This window comes from Microcaecilia unicolor, chromosome 7 (assembly GCF_901765095.1).
Source record: "Microcaecilia unicolor chromosome 7, aMicUni1.1, whole genome shotgun sequence".
In the NCBI taxonomy this organism is placed as follows: Eukaryota; Metazoa; Chordata; class Amphibia; order Gymnophiona; family Siphonopidae; genus Microcaecilia; species Microcaecilia unicolor.
The window spans coordinates 189,879,347-189,901,333 of record NC_044037.1 but is presented as its reverse complement, the minus strand read 5'-3'; the positions used below and the strand labels follow the sequence as shown (position 1 = coordinate 189,901,333).

General features: G+C 44.4%; 1 protein-coding gene across 1 annotated transcript in view; it reads right to left on the bottom strand.

The window, feature by feature from the left end:
• IKZF2 (IKAROS family zinc finger 2) overlaps positions 1–21,987 on the bottom strand; it is a 405,473-nt gene that overhangs the window by 41,031 nt on the left and 342,455 nt on the right. Inside the window, exon 6 of the mRNA XM_030209307.1 lies at positions 20,138–20,275. Within this exon, the coding sequence (XP_030065167.1) occupies positions 20,138–20,275 (138 nt within the window). The remainder of the gene's footprint in view (positions 1–20,137; positions 20,276–21,987) is intronic.

Sequence of the window (21,987 nt, the reverse complement as noted above, 5' to 3'; positions counted from 1 at the left end):
TGGCCTGGCCGGCTCGAGCCGGTTTCGGGCGGGAAGACGGCCGCGCATGCGCGGTGCGCGCGGGCGCGCGAGGGCTAGCAAAGGACTTTGCTAGTGAAGTTTCCGATTGGAGGGGCTGCCGTGGACGTCACCCATCAGTGAGAACAAGCAGCCTGCTTGTCCTCGGAGAACAGTGTTTATACTGTGCAGCTCCTGCATTATTTGGGGAGACTGCTTCACTTTGAGGCATATTTTCAAAGCACTTTGGGAGGCTAAGTTCCATATGTTTCTATGGAACTTTGGGAGGCTAAGTGCTTTGAAAATAAGCCTCCAGGTGGCTTACTTCTAAACATTTAATTCTATCCAAACACTTCGCCAACTGTACCCTTCGGCGATGGGTCTGTCTGCTCGCTACTTGTAAGAAATATCCTTATTATTTATTTTTTATATTTTATTTTTTATGTTTTGATTTATTCTAACTACCCTCGATATTATGATCTTGTTCCCTGTTCTCTGAAAATAGGTTGCACTGACTAGTAGGTATATATTTAACAGTTGTCCTTTTGACAGGCACTACAATTGTGTTCTTTAGTCACATTGAGCATGCAAATAGGTGGGATAATGTGGGGTACAAATGCAATAAATAATAATAATAATAATAATTATATGCGTTTAAATTTGAACTTCTAGTAGACGTAAGGTTTTTAGCCCCCAAAAATGCTTTAAAAAATAAGTTTCTTGGTTTGTCCAAGGCCCTATGAGCTTTGTCGAGGTAGATTTCACTCTCTGGGGTTGATTCATCTCCCGAGCTCAACACCACTTTGCAGATCTTAATTGCCACTTCCATAGCAATCAGTATAAACTGGTAGCTCAGGGATCCCTCTGACTCGCAAATTATTTCTCTGGAGTCTAGTGTCCATATCTTCCACTTTTGACAACAGTATGCCTTTAGCCTCTTCCAGTTCTTTTAATTGCTTATGCACCACTGTCACCACCTCCCCTTGCTTGTCAAGTCTTTCTTCAACTTCTTCTACTCTGTACCTAAGCACAGACATGTCAGCATGCAGCTCCACTGCTTTCTTTGGAATTTCCCCCTTCACTTCCACCAAACCCTGATTTGGCTCATCAAACTTACTTCAAAGTTCACTCCGACCAATTGAGAGTTGCTCCTCTGCTTCTATCACACTTGCTTCCATACTGGCAGTTCCCCATTATCCGTGAGGCCACTCATGTTCAACATTTTACTCTTGCCACGCAGTTTGGGGCAGCTGGGAGTAAAGACATATTATTTGAGGTCAGTGGCTTCCAACAGGCAGTCATCGCAGGAAGCTCCTCTTCTGGTCAACAGCTGAAACTCTAGTTGGCGTTGCCACTGTAAAACTGCTTCTTAATAGCTCTTTTGGGGTTTTAAGTATGCAGAGCAGCAGTCTTACGTGTCCATCTTATGTGATGATGTCACTTCCTCGAATATGGTCAGGCTCTAATGTAAAAGTGGCTATCATAAGTACATAAGTAATGCCATACTGGGAAAGACCAAGGGTCCGTCGAGCCCACCATCCTGTCCCCGACAGCGGCCAATCCAGGTCAAGGGCACCTGGCAAGCTACCCAAACGTACAAAATATTTTATACATGTTATTTGCGAAAATTGTGGATTTTTCCCAGGTCCATTTAGTAGTGGTTTTTTGGACTTGTCCTTTAGGAAACCGTCCAACCCCTTTTTAAACTCTGCCAAGCTAACCGCCTTCACTACGTTCTCCGGAAACGAATTCCAGAGTTTAATTACGCGTTGGGTGAAGAAAACTTTTCTCCTATTTGTTTTAAATTTACTACACTGTAGTTTCATCGCATGCCCCCTAGTCCTAGTATTTTTGGAAAGCGTGAACAGACGCTTCACATCCACCTGTTCCACTCCACTCATTATTTTATATACCTCTATCATGTCTCCCCTCAGCCGTCTCTTCTCCAAGCTGAAAAGCCCTAGCCTCCTTAGTCTTTCTTCATAGTGAAGTCGTCCCATCCCGCTATCATTTTCATCGCTCTTCACTGCACCTTTTCCAATTCTATCTTTCTTGAGATGCGGCGAACAGAATTGAACACAATACTCAAGCTGCGGTTGCACCATGGAGCAATACAACAGCATTATAATATCCTCACACGTGTTCTCCATACCTTTTCTAATAATACCCAACATTCTATTCGCTTTCCCAGCCACAGCAGCACACTCTGCAGAAGGCCTCAGTGTATTATCAACGACGACACCCAGATCCCCTTCCTGGTCCATAACTCCCAACGTGGAACCTTGCATGACGTAGCTATAATTTGGGTTCTTTTTTCCCCACATGCATCACCTTGCTCTTGTTCACATTAAATGTCATCTGCCATTTAGCCGCCCAGTCTCCCAGTCTCGTAAAGTGCTTCTGTAATTTTTCACAATCCTGTAGCGAGTTAACGACTTTAAATAACTTTGTGTCATCAGCAAATGTAATTACCTCGCTGGTTACTCCCATCTCTAAATCTTTTATAAATATATTAAAAAGCAGCGATCCTAGCACTGACCCCTGAGGAACCCCACTAACTACCCTTCTCCATTGTGAATACTGCCCATTTAACCCCACTCTCTGTTTCCTATCCTTCAACCAGTTTTTAATCCATAAAAGGACATTTCCTCCTATCCCCTGTCTCTAACTCTTGCAAACTTTCTAAAAGTCCTATTAAGTCCAAGCTATCTGCAGAGATTTCTCCCTGATCTTCAATCATCATTGTTCCAGATGATCCTTTCACTTTAGCCTAGACTCTCAGAGAGCCCCTTAAACCTTAGCATTTTTGTTATTAAGAACAAACTTCACAATTACTATAACATACCATAGAGATACCAAGGTAACCATTGCCAGTTATGTCACTCATCCAAACCCCTCAGAGCTTTTCATGACCACCCAAAACATATATAGAACACACCTGTGTATTCTCTGGAAGAAGGTATGGATAGCAAGACAGCAAGTCCTGGCCAGGGCCTACCCCAACTTGATAAAAAGGGTGGTGAGGTGCTTGTGGTTTTTAAAGATTTTATTAACTTGGGGGGTCTTCTACTAAAGCTTAGCTCAAGTTATTTGCAGCAGGTCTCATATGAATAAAATGGGCACTGCTGCAGATAACTCGAGCTAAGCTTTAGTAAAAGACCCCCTTGGTAAAAAAATGACGTTTTAAATGCTCCTGTAATTGAGTTATTAGCATTGTCTTCTAAAAATTTATGCATTTCAGTATGTTACTGTTCCCCTGGAGTTTTGAGTTCTGATTATTCTCCTTTATTTGAAGTGATGAGTGGTTTAAATTTTGTTCCATCTAATACAGTTATCTTAGGGGATTTTAATATGCATGTTGATGCTAGTGGCACCGATAGCAAGGTTACTGAGTTTTTAGATTTGCTTTATATGCTAGGGTGGCAACAGATTGCTTGGCAGACAACCCATAACAAAATACTAGATCTTGTTTTTATAGATAAAGAGTCTACACATTTTATTTTATCAGATAAAGATTTTATGCAAGTTCCCTGGTCTAATCATGCGTTGATAAGTTTTAATGTGAGTACTAATAAAAAAAACCCAAGTGAACAGAATTTCTGGGAAGACTTCTGAAAAGCGATATATATTTGAAATGACTACTTTAAAATGGTAGGACTTCATGAAAAATGTTTAGATGATGCTGTTGAACAATGAAATAATATTTTGTCTGACTCTTTAGATGGTTGCACCACAGAAGCAAGTTGTTATAAAACAATCTCATTCAGTAACTTGGTTTAATGATGAACTGAAAGATTAAAAAAAAAGAAGTTCGCAGATCTGAATGTGAGTGGAGGAAGTATCTAGCAGGTGTTTCATTAGAAGCATATAATTTGATGTCAGGTTTATATAATGCTGCAATTCTGAAAAGTTAAAAAAGATTATTTTAATAGGGTTATTGAGTCTTCTCCTCAATCTACAGAGCTTTATGACTAAAAACAATTTACTTACTTTGAAAGCTGATAATAGACAGTCAGATGTATTCATCTCTAGCCAGCAATTTGTTGAGGCTTTTTCATATAAGGTTTCTGGTATTATTGCATCATTTGACTAACCTTGACCTTGAACTTTAAGGAACCAACAGGTCAGGTTGAAGAGATTTGGACAGAATTTGCTCCTGTGAGTGAGTGAGGAGCAAATAAAGTCCATTTTGAAAGTTTTGTAAGGCTCTATATTTGATCCTTGCCATGTTTCTGTTGTTAAGGCCTTGAAGAAGTAACAGTTAATGCTGTTACGTGTATAGTTAATAAATGTTTAACTGAGGGACAGTTGCAAGATTCATTAAAGATGGCCTCAGTGAGACCACTCCTCAAGAACAGAAAGTTAGATGTGTCCAAGGTAGAGAACTTTAGACCTATATCTTCTCTCCCGTTTCTAGCAAAAATGATTGAAAAGCCTATATTATTTCAATTAGTTGAGTTTATGAATGATCAGCAAGTTTATTTGACTTCAGGGGTGAACATGACATAGAATCATTATTACTTTCTATGACTGATCTCATTAGGGTTGGATTTGGTAAAGGTGGCTCTTTTTTTCTAGTCTCGTTAGACATTTCTGCTGCTTTTGACTCTATTAGTCATCCAATTTTGTTGTAACGGTTACGAGGGATCTGATTGCAGGTATAATTGGGAAATGGATTTCATCATTTTTAGAACACCAGCATTATTGTGTAGTGCAGGAAAAAGATAGATCTGATCTATCTTTTTCTGCACTACACAATAATGATGTGTTTGATTTGACTATCGGTGTTCCTCAACGGTCTGCCTTATCTGCAATTCTGTTCAATTTTTTTTCCACTGTATATTCTTCTCAAAGGTCTGGGAATTCACTATCATATTTATGCAGATGATATCCAATTTTTCTTTAAAATTGAGAATTCGGTGAAAGAGAATATTCAGCTGTTATGTTTACATCTGAAGATGATCAGGCAACAGATGAGAGCAAACCATCTTAGCCTGAATTTGGCAAAGACACGAGTTATTGTTGTATGTTGGTCTGCATTAGCTGACAATTCGGATTCTTTCTCAGTAGATGGTACTGAGATTGCCTTTAGTAAGAAAATTCGCGATCTTTGGATGTTTTCATTGATTCATCCCTTAATATGAAATCTCAGGTAGCTAAAGTGATTAAAATTAAGACTTGTTAGAAGACTGAAGGATTATTTATCATTTCAAATTTTTCATTTGGTGATTCAAAGTGTAGTAATGATTCACTTTGACTACTGTAATGCTCTGTTTCTATGTTTGCCAAAATATGCTTTACAGTCAATACAGATTGCATAGAATGCTGCAGCCTGTGTGCTTTTGGGAATGAGTCATTTTGAACATATTACTCCTGCACATGTTTCTTTACATTCTGTATTTTCTAGCACGGTGCTAATCCAGTGCTAATCAGGCAGCGCTGCGTGCTGCCCAGTTACTGGCAGGTTACTGCAGGAGCCCTTATTATCACCTCAATGTATGGCGGTAAGTGCTCCCCCCCTGCATGGCCACATGGTAAGAATAATCTTATCGCATGGTCATGTCTTCTTTTTAGGAGCTTTTTACCTGCTGCGGTAAAAAGGGCACTGGCGCATGGCAAAAATGTCCCCTGCCGCTACCACAGGGCCTTTTTTTTACTGCATCTTGGTAAAAGGACCCCTTAGAACCTTAAGAAGTATGGATAAATTTAAAAAGGCTTTTAAAAACTGTTTTGTTTCAGCGAGCGTTTGATATCTCTTCCTAATAGAAAGTTTTGGACTGACTTGGTTACTGTTAGATTTTGATGTTTTAGAAGATAACATGGTTATGTTGTGTGTCTTGTGAAATATGTACTCATCATTATGAATGTGGATTGTTCCCCACACAGGGTTGTAGATGTACAAGACATAAATCTTTTAAATAAATAAAGTATGGTTAGAAAGAGATTATGACTCACATATGGCACGACAGCACTAAAGCTTGGTCAAATTGGAAGGTTAACCAAAGGAGAATTGGGAAGGTGCTTGATAAAAATATTCCTTGGAAACGTGGAACCCTGCAATCTTTTTGTGTCATCTAGTTATTTGGCTTCTTCTCAAAAGATATTAATTCAACACTTTAAAATGCAACCAAGCTGAATAGAAAACGAACAATAATGGACTGATTTACTGTTACCCAACTCATGGACAGGGTGGCTAATATACATTCACTTAATCAAGACCAAGGGCAGTTCTATGAACATATAGTGGAATGCTGAGGTGGTGGTGGTGGTGGTGGTGGTGGTGGTGGTGGGGGGGGGGGGGTGTAGAAAAATCAACAGTCTGTCTATCACAGGGGGCGGACATAATAATAAGTTCTTGGAACGTAAATGGGTTTAAAAATTCTGGCAGAATGAGCCTGGTGTTTAGAGAGTTGATGTGGGACATTATATTTCAGCAGATGCATCTGCAACACACAGACTCCCATCTGCTGTGCCACAGAAAGTTTCCATCTCATCTTATGGGGCACATAAGATGAAAAGGAAAGAACAAAGATCATTTCTGTTAAGGATGAGGATACTGGAGTTGGAACATAGGAATAAGCTATCGCATGACACCAGTGTGTTAGCTGACATTCAGACAGCTGCAAGTGGTGAAGGTTGATTTCTTTAGAAGGAAGCTGAGACAGAAGTTCTTTGAATCAGGCAACAGATTAGGGGCTATGCTGGCTCGGTATTTCAAATCTAGACATGCTATCTATAATACATAAAAGATTAAAGGCTATGGTGATAGGATGTCTTATACGGATGATGACAATAAAAAGAGATTTTTGGAATATTATGAGACTCCTTATAAAAAGATGGGTTGTGTCTCTACTGAGGCTGTTAAGACAGTATCTGGTCTGTTCAGCTTCTGCGATTGTTGGAGGTGGATTGGGTCCAATTGGATGAGCCAATTTCTTTACGGAAAATAGAAGGGGTGATTAAGCAGCTTAAAAATGGGACATCCTTAGGCTTAGATGGGTTTTTGGGCTTATTTTATAAAAGATTTGTGGGTGAGGTGGGACCCTTTTGCAAAGGGTGGGTAATAGCTTCCTAATGGGATCTGCTTTGCCACTATCTATACAGGCAGATGGGATAGTGATGATGCCAAAGCCAGGGAAAGATCCCTCTCATTGTGGCTCTTACAGGTCTATTTCTCTTCTTAACTTGGATATTAAAATACTTGTAAAGGTCCTGGCAGATAGGTTAGCGTGGGTGTTGCATGGGCTTGTCCATGTTGACCAATCAGGTTTTATTTCCTGAAGACAGGTGGGGGATAGTGTCCAACGCACGTTGCATCTTATGTGGGGGGCCCAACAATTGTGGGAAAAAGTAGTGCTGTTGGCGATCAATGCTGAAAAAACATTTCATTGGGTGAACTGGGCTTTCCGTTGGGATGTGTTGGATCAGGTGGGATTGGGGCCTTGGTTTTATACCTGAGTTCAAATGTTATATGCATCCCCAGTGACTCATTTGCACATAAATGGAACTTATTCCTACTTCCTTCCCATAAGAAGAGGGATGAGACAGGAGTGTCCCCTTCCCCCCCCCCCCCCTTTAGTTTGTCCTGTGCATTCAGCCACTTGTGGCTTGGATAAGAGGCAATCCTGACATGCAGGGCATACAGTTGGGGGACTTGGACTATAAAATTGCTCTGTTTGCAGACAACATTCTCCTCTACCTTCAGAAGCCTACATTAACTTTCCCACAATTGTGCTCCAAGAACTAAGGCGTTTTGGCGAGGTAGCAGTCTTTAAGGTCAACATGGACAAGTCTGAATTATTGGGGTTCACTACTAACACTAAGGATGAGGAGCAATTGAGACAGTTCTTTCTGTTTAAGGTGGTCCAGGGTGCCATTTTATAGTTAGAGATTATGACACCCAAGGACAAAATTTGATTATATCATTACAATTATAAGTACATAAGTATTGCCATACTAGGACAGACTGGAGGTCCATCAAGCCCAGCATCCTGTTTCCAACAGTGGACAATCCAGGTTAAAAGTACCTGGAAAGATCCCAAAACAGTACATTTTATGCTGCTTATCCAGTTTCTCCACACAACTGTGGAACGCATTACCAAAAGCCTTGAAAACTACGTACGACCACCTAAACTTTCGGAAAAAACACTACAAACTAACCTGTTTAAAAAGGCATACCCTAGCGATCCAACATAAATGCCTGATCTCTGCAACACAACAAAACTAAAGTACGTAATGGACACAACTCTTCCCTAATGTGGCTGTGCCACATGAACTTTATGTTACCACAATATCACTTTGTATTTGTTTATACTGGAGTCTGCAAACACCTCTCCGGTACTATGTAAGCCACATTGAGCCTACAAATAGGTGGGAAAATGTGGGATACAAATGTAACAATGAAATCAACCAAAGTCTCCATATCACGCATTCATGGGCGGATGCTTTTCGGCTGAAACTCAATGCAGAAAAAACCCAATGCCTTATACTCACCTCAACATAACAAGAACAAATTCACAGCCATTAACACACCAAATCTGAACCTTCCAATTTCGGACACCCTAAAAATTCTTGGAGTTACCATAGATCGACACCTAACACTTGAGAACCACGCGAAAAACACAACCAAGAAGATGTTCCACTCAATGTGGAAATTAAAAAGAGAAGACCTTTCTTCCCAAGGAATGTTTTCCGTAACCTGGTACAATCAATGGTGCTCAGTCATCTAGATTACTGCAACGCACTCTACGCCGGCTGCAAAGAGCAAATAATCAAGAAACTTCAGACAGCCCAGAACACTGCAGCTAGACTCATATTCGGCAAAACTAAATATGAAAGCGCTAAGCTCCTACGAGAAAAACTACACTGGCTCCCACTTAAGGAACACATCACGTTCAAAATCTGCTCCCTAGTTCATAAAATCATTCACGGAGATGCACCAGCCTACATGTCAGACCTGATAAGACTTACCACCCAGGAATGCCAAAAGATCATCCCGCACATTCCTTGATCTGCACTTCCCTAATTGCAAAGGTCTAAAATACAAATTAATGCACACATCAAACTTTACCTACTTAAGCACACAGATATGGAACGCACTGCCGCGCAACTTGAAAACGATCAGCGAACTAATGAACTTCCGCAAACTACTGAAGACACATCTCTTCGGCAAGGCTTACCACAAAGATCAACCAATGTGAATACACATAACTCCCCCACACATAGTCAAAACTGTCTTACAATATATGCTTGTTATACCACTACCATGTTTTATCATTATTATGCTGTCCAAGATTATTCTGTAACACTAAATGCCTATTTTTAATGTACTTCCACCACTCATAATATATTGTAAGCCACATTGAGCCTGCAAAGAGGTGGGAAAATGTGGGATACAAATGCAATAAATAAATAAATAAATAAATAAGCAATGGATTTTCCAATGTTAATAATGGCTTATGGACTTTTCTTTTAGGAAGCTATCCAAACCTTTTTAAAACCCAGCTAAGCTAACTGCTTTTACTACATTCTCTAGCAACAAATTCCAGAGTTTAATTACATGCTAATTGAAGAAATATTTTCTCCAATTCGTTATAAACTTACAACTTTGTAGCTTCATTGCATGCCCCCTAATCCTAGTATTCTTGGAAAGAATAAACAAGCGATTCGTGTTTATCCGTTCCACTCCACTCATTATTTTATAGACCACTATCATATCTCCCCCCAGCCATCTTTTCTCCAAGCTGAAGAGCCCTAGCCGCTTTAGCCTTTCCACATAGGGAAGTCGTCCCATCTACTTTATCATTTTTGTCGCCCTTCTCTGTACCTTTTCTAATTCCAACTATATCTTTTTTGAGTTGTGGTGACCAGAATTGCACACAGTATTCGAGGTGCGGTCGCACCATAGAGTGATACAAAGGAATTATAAAGTCCTCATTTTTGTTTTCCATTCCTTTCCAAATAATACCTAACCTTCTAATTGCTTTCTTAGCCCCCACCGCACACTGAGCAGAGGATTTCACCATATCATCAATGATGAAGCCTAGATTCCTTTCCTGGTTGGTGACTCCTAATGTGGAACCTTGTAACACATAGCTATAGTTCGGGTTCCTCTTTCCCACATGCATCACTTTGCACTTGTTCACATTAAACGTCAAATTTACAAGGAAAGGACTTTGGCTTTCTTGGTAGGATCGTATTGCAGTTTTGCAGACAGCAGCAAAATGAGCTGTGTCTAACTAATGTAGTCCCGCAAACACCTGAAGCAGAGATTTAAAATGCTGGCCATCGTTGGATGGTTGCGGTGTGTCAGAAGGAAGCTGATGGAGTCTTTGGGCAGAAGCATATGAAATATGAAGCTAAGTGCTTTTGAATTTTCAAGTAAAAATTTTGTAAATTTGTTTGAAAATTATCTCAAAAAAGTTTTTCTTTTATCACAGGAGGTTTTTTCAGCCTATGATTATACTGAAGCCATTGATAGCCTGAACTAAGTAAATCTTGGCTCTATGAGGCTTTTTCCACCCTGTGTTAATTTTGGCTTATTTCTCCAGTGATTTATAGAGTGTGGTGTATTTACTTTTTGGATTAAAATGAATATTTTGCCACACATGTTATTCCTATTCCAGAATCTTCTCATTGGGGTTCCAGGGGCTCTAATGCAGGGTCTCCAACGGACTTCAGGTTTGTTTGGGCTCTAGAAGGGTTCTGTGGAGGGAGTATAGAAGTCCAAAATAGTCATTGGTATTACTGGGCTATGCAACTGCATAGCCTGTTGGACTGGGAGGCGCGGGAGCATGTCCCGTAACCTCTATTGAGCAGTGTTATTTTCCCTCTCTCCAACTGAAGCATTTACTATGGGTGTCCATTAGTCTGCATTCAAACCATTTTTCTAATAGACAGCAAACAGGGAATCTAAAGCACAAAAGACCAAATTAAAATGTCAAAGAAGATAATGGGCCTTCAAGAGTGGATTGGCATCACAATAATGCTTATTAGGTTACCCGACATGGTTCATGTTTTGGCAGAGCGCCTGCATCAGGGGTCTTGGATGCTATAAGTTATCTCTTGGAAGAGATCCAATGAGAAAAAATGTATGAGACTAGATTACAGAAATTACACAAACTGTAGAACGCCAAACTGTCCTATTTAGATGCTGTGAAGTATGCCGATCTTGTGTATCACAGAAACATTTTTAAAAAAACCTTTTTTCTAGACACTTGTTGGAGATTTGGAAGATTACTGAGAGATGTTGGGGAACAGTCGGGCAGATTTCTACATTAGCCCATATACAGTCGGAGCTCACTTTTTTGGGGGGGGGGGGGAGGGGGAGATCGGCAGGCCTTTCTTAGATAGGAGCAGAAAGGGCTGACTAGATTTAGGTAGCTGTTGGATAATGGGGAGGTAATTGATTTTCCCAGTTTGCGAGAGCAGTATCTGCTAGGGCTTTCTTCCCTTTTATATGCAAGTGAGACACTTTATGTCTAGTCAAGGATGGACGAAGGAGGACACAGAAGAACCTTGAAAACCTGTGGTAAGTGCTAGGTAGGGTACTGAGACCCCTCTCAGTTATGTATAAATATTTTAGGGGGGTTACATTTTTGCAGCATGCCTTCATGTTGACATGGGAATGGGAGCCATTTTCACTGAGAGACAATGGAAGGCTATTTTCCTGGAGGTTAAAAAAGTCTCTTCATGTGTATTGGTCGAGGAAAATGCATACAAGGTTCGCACTCAATGGTATTATACTCCTATAAAACTGAAGGCTATTTTTCTGGGGACATCAGATCATCATTGGAGATGTGGTTTAGAGGTGGGAACATTTTTGCATATTTGATGGTCTTGTGCCTCTTTACAACCTTTTTGGGAAAGGGTGGTTCAGGTAATAATGAAGGCTCTGGGGGAGATCTTTCCTGCCTCTCCTCAATCTTGCTTGTTGGGACTTAACAATCAAATAGGCTGCAGCTGGCAATGACATATCAAGCATCTATGCTTGGCTGCAGCGAAGTGTGTTACTGCAGATAAATGGAAGCAGTCAATGGCACCAGCACTACAGGATTGGCAGCTTTCAGTGGAATTATAGAAATGGAGCGTCTTATTGAACAATGTAAAGGGTGTTATATTAAACATTGGATTGACTGGGAAAAATAACACAATGGACAGTTTGGGGGGGCTGAGGGGGGACACGGGCGGAATGATGGAGTGCACTGAAGAAACCATGGTGCATCTCATCAGGTTTTCATCTTTGGTTAACGGGTAGGAGATCTGTATAAGTTTTGAGGGGGGTGTTGTTGGCGGGGAGGGGAGGTTGGGTTAAGAAGAGTGCTTTTTGGGGATCTGTTATGTTGAGTTGGAGGGGGTACAGAATCTGTATGGGATTGGTTTCTATTTGTTCATGTGTTATAAAAATTGCATATCAAAATCATTAATAAAAATATTTACAATGGGGAAAAAAAACTGAACTGGAAATTCCAAGAAGCTGGACGCTACTCGTGGTTTAACACTGGGGAAATAGAAACAGAAATGCATTTTCTCCTATTCTGTGCAAAATATAAAGATATCAGAGATGATGCAACCTTCAGATTCCCTAAGCTGGCAAATTCAAATTATCAAACCAAAATTAAAAATGTGTTTTCCCCTTTTACAGTCCGGACAGCTGAGCCTCTGTAGCCCGTGCCTTCCACATTTTGTACAGGCTGAGCTATTATATGCTGGTGCAGCAAATATTCTTATCTAATCTAATCTAATCTTTGCACTTATATACCACCTCTTCCCTTAAAACAGAGCCCGGAGTGGTTTACAAAGTAAAAAAAAGAAATTAACAGAGTAAGAAAATAACATTTAACAGTTAAGCTTCGTTTTCTAAAAAGAGAAAAGTCTTTACATTTTTACAAAATAGAAGGTAAGAATTATAGTTCTGAATATAAAACGGAAGAGAATTCCAAACAGAGCCAGCCCTATAGGAAAACGATTGTTCCAGAATCCTTTTAAAATGATTTGATTTAAAAGAAGGAGAAATTAGGTCTTACCTGATAATTTTCTTTCCATTAGTTCTTCACACTATTCCAGGGCAAGTGAGTAATTATGTCAATGGACCAGCAGGTGGAGATAGAGAATACAGAACGGAGCACCACTACATAGCTCCCTGCTAGCAGCTCAGCTCCTCAGTATCCGTCCTCAAGCAAGGAAGAAAACACATCCAATCAGCAGCATGGTCAGCAATCAACATATGCAGCCCCAAGAACCATTCAAAGATAAGGCCCCTGGAAAACAGGATACAAAGACAGTACATAGAGCCACCAACAAAGCTGTCGCACCAAGGGAGGGCTCCTGGAATAGTATGAAGAACTAATGGAAAGAAAATGATCAGGTAAGACCTAATTTCTCCTTCCATTACGTTCATTCCCACTATTACAGGACAAGTGGGATGTTCAAAAGCTATCCCTACAAGGGTGGGAAGCCGAATCTGCAATACGCAGAACCGATGCCCCAAATGTAGCTGCTGCCTGAGCGGCACCAGTCATTCTACCATACTTACTGAAGGTATGCAGCGAAGCGTACGCTGCTGACCTACAGATAGCCATCGAAGCCTCTGCCCAAGACGTAGCCACACATCCAGGAGAGAGAGCCTTCAACCTGAGAAGCACCTCCCAGGATACAGGCTGAGACCACAGCCTCCTTCACCCACTGGGCAAAGAAAGCCTTGGGCAACATGAGACCCCCTGTTGTTTACCAAACAGCCCAATAGGACCAAACGAATGGCGAAAAACATCGGGAACCGTGAAATGCAAGAACGCCTTGCTAAGACCAGAAGCTTCCAAAAAAACAGACCGCTGACTACGGACAAAGAAAGACCAACAAACACTAAGGCAAGAAGCATGGTACTGCCCCAAGTGAGAACCCTGTCTCCGAAAAATGGATGAAGGAATCTTCCAAGAGAGAAAGAGAGTGAAGTTGCGAGAAGGAACAGGTTGACAGAAACAACTCAAAGAACACCGTGGACAAAGAGAGAACTAAACAGGTGCTTTAGCCAACTAAGCCATGGTGCCATAGAATGAGGGCCACTTATTAACAGGCTCAAACGGGGAGTGCTGAAGCACCCGAAGGACCAGAAAAAGAACTCAGTCCAGAAGGAGCAGCTAAAGAAGACTCCTGCAAGCAGCCCTGAAAGCAAGCTAGGACCCCCATTGGACTTACAGCACTAGCCCCATGAATTTCCCTCCTGCCAAAAAGCCAGAAAGTGGCCCAGAGAGGACACAATGGCGACCTAAAACCTCACAGCACGCCAGACGCCAATGAGGAAGAGCGATTCCCGGCCCAAAGCAGGGAAGCCACCACTGAAAGCATATAACCTTTCTTCCTCAGCCGAGCCCTCTCCAGGGCCAGGCCGCAGGACTAAAGGAAAGGGGTGAGGGAAACCTCCATGGCCACTAGACCCCGACAGAAAGAACTCAACACTGAGGAAATCTCAATGGCTCCCTAACCAGGAGCCTCACGAGATCTGCATACCATGGAAGCCATGGCCAGGCTGGAGACCAGGATCACCCTGCCCCAAAGGTTTGCCACTCTCCCCCACAGCCGGCCTAAAATTGGCATGGGAGAAGGCATATGAAGGTCTCTCGCTCAGACACAACCGTCACAGGGCGAATAGATCCCTAGAGTCCTATGCCCGGTGGTGGTTGAAGCACCGAGGAACCTAGACATAGAACTAGGCCACCAGCTGAAAACGACTCAACCAACTGCTCCCTCTGCTGTAAACCAGAGCGTATAGACTGAATAAGTCTGTCTCCATAACCGAAGTCTCACTGCCCCATCCATTAACAAGCTGGACTCCCCTGCCAGCAGACTGCTAGGAATCCCCCCCCCCCCCCCCCCCCCCCACGAGGTGAAAAAAGGCAACCGAAAGACCGAAAGGCCCAAACGGCGGCATTCCCAACAGTGGGGCAAAGGCCTCCAGAGCTCGGCTCGTTGCACGCAGCTCCAGAGGATAGAGGGCCAATGCCCTCCTTGGAGACCAAGAGCCCTGCACCAAAGAACCCCAGCAAAGGGCACTCCCCAACCCAAGAAGCTGGTATTTATAGACACCACCTCCCAAAGCAGGCTCGAGGAGGACCTTCCCAGGGTCAACGACTGGGGAAGCAGCAACCCCCTCATGCACTGACTGACAGCCAGAGAGCAAAAGAGGCAGATACCGCCGTCCTCTGAAACCTGAGACCAGCGGCTGAGCAAGGCCCCCTAAAGCAGCCGCATGAGAGAAGAAGGAACTCCTTCCATGGCCACTGCCATAGATCTAAGGACCTGCACGAAATACCAGGCCTGTGGCTGGTTACAAAGCAGCAGCGAGAAACTTGGAAGCTAACATAAAGCGTTGTCCCTCTGAAGAAACACTCAAGCTCATCGGGAATAAGCCTGCTCCTGTTGAAATTAAACATCCAAACCAGACAAAAAACTGGGGGTGAACCAGCGCTGAAGGGGGTCTCTACTCAGGCTAGGCAAGAAGAGACCCGGAGTCATCCAGGTACAGGAGAACACAAAAACATGTGTCTCTGCAGAGAGACCGCCACTATGAGCATGACCTCAAAAACGGTCCTCGGGTCCGACAGAACCAACTGGCAGGGTCCAGAACAGGAATGAACTGCCGAGACAGCCCGTAGCAGGAAAGAGAAGCATGCCTCCATGAGATGAGAGCGGAGAGAAACTTTCTCTCCCAAACGGAGGCGATCAGAGACCTCAGGGCCACCATCTGAAAACAGATACCTGTGGATCCCTTGAGATCCAGAATGGGTTGCACTGTTCCTGACTTCCTGGGAACCCCAAAAAGGATGCAGTACCAACCCAAACAGCACTAGGCCCCCTCTGACAAGGAGACTGCAAGAAGAGATGGGCTACCAGAGGGGAGAATGCCAGCCAAACAACAGCACCCCGAAAATCCAGCACCTAAGCCGAGAAGGTAGTCCACACATCCCAAAATGCCCGAAAGCGGCTCCATGTTGGCCCAGACGGGCCAGCCAGCCAGGCCACCCAAGGATGGCCGGGACACAGCAGCCACTCACCTCGAGTGCCCTGCTGGTTCTTGGTTCCCTGTCCCCCGGAAGGGAGAATGCCAGGTTCGAAACCGAGCCCTCTGGCCAAAATTCTGAGGACCACGCCTAACCTTAGTCCTGACACGAAACCGGGCACTTGCCGAGCCCACAGGGCAGTTCAAGAACGAGGAACGTCCCTTGGCAAACGCTGGAGCCCGACTCACTGAGCTCCTGAACCAAATCGCTGAGGGTGTTCCCAAAGAGAAAGGTGCCCAAAAGTGGAAACCTGACCACACAGGCCTTGGAGATGGCAACCACCGCCTACGGCCGCAGGCAGAACTGACAGCTTGTGCTGAAAGCCAAAGACATACCCTAGGTTGAAGCCCGAAGAATGTCATACACAGCGTCCACCAGACAGGCAAAACGTGCCTCCAACCAGGCAGCCCAGGGACTGCCCTGGGAAACAGACTGCTGCTGCCACTGCAAACAGGTCCATGCCGCAGCCCTCGACCCAAGACAGCCTGCAGCGGGAAAGACAAAGGGCTACCAATAGAACCCTGCAGCTCCTAATGCAAACACCTCCAAGAGGGGCTACAAGGTCTGATTTAGCTTCCCATCTAGCAGATTCCACGAGGCAATGCCGCCAGCAACCAGGAAGGGAAAATTCAAGGTGAGTGCAGACACTGAGTCCAATGTAGGGAATGGAGTTCTCCTTCTCCTCGCACTACAGAAAAGAAGTGGGACATGGTTCTCCCAACCTGCAGGCCTGAGTCAAGTGCACTGTACATTGTGGTAAATAGGCCCCGAATAACCATTACATGGGGAACACCTTGGACAAGCCCCTGAGGCCATATGCAAGGCTAGCCGCCCGACTCTCCCCCAGAGAACCCCAAGGGTCTATGGGAAGCGCTGCTAGCGCCACTGCAAACAGGGAGCCGAACTCCTCCCGCTGAAACAGACCGAGCACCTGAGGGTCATCCCCTTCCCCGAGAGGGAGCTCACCTTCTACCAAGGGCTCTGACAGAGGACACCCCATAGAGCAGCCCAACTGCAGCAAAACAAAACGAAGACTCCCAAGTGTTATCTGTTGCAAACTCCTGGGAGCCAGCGGGGAAAACCCCGTCCCCTGTCCCCCAGGAGATGCTAGGGCCGCTGGAGAAGGGACTACTTGCACCAACCCAAAGTCTGGCAGAGCAAGAGAACAAGCTCAGAAGGGCAGGCTCTGACTCAGGGCCCCCCCCTGAAGAGACCCCCACTGCTACCGCTGTCTGCACAGGCCCTCACGCAGGCAGAGAGCAAAATGGCTGCCATTCCCGCCTCCCTCTGAGGTGAAGCGCCGAGACACTGCACTGGGGACCAGAGCTGCAAGAAACGCATTGCTGCGACTGAGGGCGCTCTGTGTGCGTGAGCCCCGACTCAACTCCTCCACTCAGAAACCGGACTGCACACTGTGCAGCAGCCCGAGGAGGAACCCCGCCTGCTGTGAGACGGGCAGCTCCTCGCACTCCCAGCGGGGGCTGCCATGAACGAAGATTGTCGCAGCATGGGAAAGCATGTAGCGCACCACGCTACACACTCACTTGACTTTCGTGCGCTTTTTTTTATAAACCGGAGTGCAGCACAACTCAACCATAAAGCTCTTTCTATTTTTCAGAGCACAGACACAAATCGCTCCCAAGGACGTCCTGAGGCCCAAAGCACAGCAGAGAACAAACTACCCTGGGTCCACGCTCCCAGGGAACACAGCCACCCCCGTCATGGCAGGGCACAGCACCACCGGCCCGCCAAACTCACTGCGCTGCCTGCACTGTTACTTATCTTCTGAAGCAGACTGGTTGCTGAGCAGGCTCCCATAAGAACGCAGAACACTCCAGGGAGGAAAGCACAACAGGGTCCCAGCACCACCAGGTATGTCTGCCCACTATGCTCAACTGGGAACCAGTTGACCAACTGGACCAGGAGCAAGGCCTCAGAACCAGAGACAGAGGAAGTCTGTCCATCCATCCTGCTGGAGATAGAAGATACTGAGGAGCTGAGCTGCTAGCAGGGAGCTATGTAGTGGTGCTCAGTTCTGTATTCTCTATCGCCACCTGCTGGTCGATGGACATAACCACCCACTTGACCTGGAATAGTGGGAATGAACGTAATGGAAGGAAAAATTAACGTGTAATTTTGACATTGATGATGAACCACCGAGCTTGAAGGAAAGCACCCCAAAAAACAAAAGCTCCCATGAACCTGTAGGGCTAGCTAAAAACACTGTTTCTCCCAAGAGAGGCACTTGCTATGTGAGTCTTTAGTGTGTGAAGAGCCTGGGCGCTTTCATTAATATTTGGGAACCATGGGTCAATGTTAGCAGACAATGAAAAAGGTACAAAAACTCAGTACCACCGAGTAACCCCTACAAAAAAGTCCTGAAAAAAATTGTTATAATTTTATAACAAGATGCCTATGTTAACAGGGCAGGAAGGTGTATTTTTTCACATAGGCACCTCATATTTGGGAGACACTATCAGGCTTATTTTCGAAAGAGAAGGACGCCCATCTTTAGACACAAATCGCAAGATGGGCGTCCTTCTCTCAGGGTCGCCCAAATCGGTATAATGAAAAGCTGATTTTGGGCGTCCCCAACTTTTTTCCGTCGTGGGGACGACCAAAGTTCCCGGGGGCATGTCGGAGGCATAGCGAAGACGGGACTTGGGCGTGCCTAATAACATGGGCGTCCTCAACCCATAATGGGAAAAAAAGGGCGTCCCTGACGAACACTTGGACGACTTTACCTGGTCCTGTTTTTCTTACAACCAAGCCAAACAAAGTGCCCGAACTGACCAGATGACCACCGGAGGGAATTGGGGATGACCTCCCCTTACTCCCCCAGTCGTCACTAACCCCCTCCCACCCTCAAAAATGTTTTTTTAAAGTATTTTTTGCCAGCCTCTAATATCATACCCAGCTCCATGACAGCAGTATGCAGGTCCCTGGAGCAGTTTTAGTGGGTGCTGCAGATCACTTCAGCAGGCAGACCCAGGCCCATCCCCCCCCTTCCTGTTACACTTGTGGTGGTAAATGTGAGCCCTTCAAAACCCACCAGAAACCCACTGTACCCACATCTAGGTGCCCCCCCTTCACCCATAAGGGCTATGCTAGTGGTGTACAGTTGTGGGTAGTGGGTTTTGGGGGTCTCAGCACACATGGTAAGGGAGCTATGCACCTGGGAGCAATTTATGAAGTCCACTGCAGTGTCCCCTAGGGTGCCCGGTTTTGTGTCCTGGCATGTCAGGGGGACCAGTGCACTAGGAATGCTGGCTCCTCCCATGACCAAAGGGCTTGCATTTGGTCATTTCTGAGATGGGCGTCCGTAGTTTCCATTATTGCCGAAAATCAGAAACGACCAAGTCTAAGGACGACTATCTCTAGGGACGACCTAAATGTCAAGTATTTGGCGTCCCCGACCATATTATCGAAACGAAAGATGGACATCCATCTTGTTTCGATAATATGGGTTTCCCCGCCCCTTCGCCGGGACGTCCTGCGAAGATGTCCTCAGGAAAACTTGGGCGCCCCTTTCGATTATGCCCCTCTAAGTGAACCCTTGCTAACTGCACAAGTCAGAGAGCGTGGTATGAACCTCGTGCTAACTGCAGTACATTATCTACGCCCATTCTGTACCCATAACCCACCTAGTTTCCACCCCAAACACAAAATGCACTTAACGAATGAATTAGAATTGGTATGCTCGTGTGGTAACAGTTAACACACGCTAATTCACATGTTAACTGTTGAACTCACTTTAGTAAATGTGCCTCAGTATGAGTTAATGGCAGTAGTGCACTTTAATAAATCTGTGAGGAATGGCAGGGAAAACCCAGGCAGAAGCATTTAAGACTTTACCTAACCAGTGGCTTGAAAACACCGTAAAACAAGTTCTCAGTTTAAGGATAAATGTGCTTCTGCATAACAGTTCTATAAGCACATACACATAGAAATTCCTAGTTAGCCAATACCTGAAATAATCCATACGAAAAGTTCAGAGAGTCTGTAGAAAAGAAAAGAAAAACTGGAAAGGCATTTTGAGAGTTTCTGCAAAGCAATGGAGATTCCGAACTGTCACCTGCACTTACCATGGTGAGTCATGGTCTGTCCAGAAGTTTCCATACTGACATTTTGCAGATAGTTGTGACAACGTTCCTTGTGCTCCTCCAGCGAACTTCGTTGCTTGTAGCTCCGTCCGCAGTAGTTACACTTGTGAGGTTTACCCACTGTGGAAGGAATAGAAACAGAGTTATTTTATGAATCACCTATAGTCAAACATCATAGCATCCTTTCTGTTATCAGCAACAAATGGGGTGGGCGAGAATGAAAGAGAGTTTTAAGGGGTTATTGAACCCAAAACATTTCCGACACACATAATCCTTTTCTTGTCTCTCAGACACCAACGATACTTTTCAGTCTCTGAAAGAACTGGTGTGAAATGACAATCTCGACTATGGAGAGGGTGACTCGTTTGTAAAAAGAGCCAAGGATGCTGCACCATTGGAAACCCATATTGAGGCTATCATATCACTGTCTCATCGTCTTGTGGTAGGAAGGCTTCTGTCAAAATTTATCCGTAGCGTCATCATCTGACTTTATAAAGTGGAGCCCTGCTGTCTTCAGTTCAAGTGTTAACTAGGGAAATAGCAGTTCCATTATGACATGGAGGTTTCCTTTTGTTTGGTAAAAAGGGCTATTTTTCAACAACAACAACAAAAAAGAAATAGCTAATAAAATGAGTAAGCATAATGTATGAGAACACTGAATAGTACTCATCAACTTGCTAAAAAAGCAAAAAAAAAAAAAAAAAACGCAAATCAAAGAAACAAAATAGAAAAGGCATAATAATCTACTATAATAAAACTCACCCTCAACGTTCTGAAGACAACGTTCTGAAGTCACTCAGTCACTCACTGAAGGGTTCATGGATTCATGGTGGTGAAGCCATAACACTGACCATGTCTCTCTGCCCCGCCCTCGCATGACGGACCAATCAGAAAAAACACCCTCAACATTCTGAAACACCGTTCCCAGGCAACACTAGGCAACGTAAGACGGACCAATCAGAGGAAACTACGTGACAATAAGGGAGGAGCATTCCCCAGCAGAATGGCTCATTATCTGTGCAGCACGGAGAGCACAGAACCACCGTTGGAACGAGAGAAGAATATTCCTGCTGTGGGTATGTGCAAAAATAGACCTGTGGGGGGGGGGGGGGAATTTTTTAAATGCATAATGCCAGTACTGAAGAGTACCAGAGGGCCTATAGCACAGACTATATTTGGGATCGCTTGACATGGAGTCAGAGGAGCCAGAAAACAACGTGCCCGCCACCATCTGGGACGTGGGCGAACAGGACAAGCTGCGGCCCAGCTGGAAGGATTACCCGCGACCCAGCCAGCAGCAAACAGCGACCAAGGACAGCACAGCACATCCCCCAACCCCCAAGCAAAAAAAACAAAACAAAACAAAAAAAGACACACATCAACAACCTGCACACACACCGCACCCTCACACACACACACACACACACACTAACTGTGTGACACATACACACACACACAAAAAAGCCACATGCTAGTGCCCGTTTCATTGGTTTCGGAAATGGGCCTTTTTTACTAGTAATTAAATAAAAAACCAGAAAGCAAGCAAGCAATTAAAGACTTGAACAGCAATGTACTAATCAGTAGTGTAGCCAGAACATTATTGAGGGGCCTACAGTGATCATGAGTGGGCACTAAGCATCCTACCTCTATGCCTCCCTTTTTTCTCATTACTTCCGCACCCCCCCCCCCCCCCGAAAAAAAAAATTAAAACTGCTTTAGCTGGCAGGGTTCCCCAATGTCCACCAGCTCTAGAAATTCAGAGACCGCTTTGAACACTTTAAACACAGTGGCTCAAAGTGCTGCCGCTGACAGCTGTACATTAGTTGTTCTGG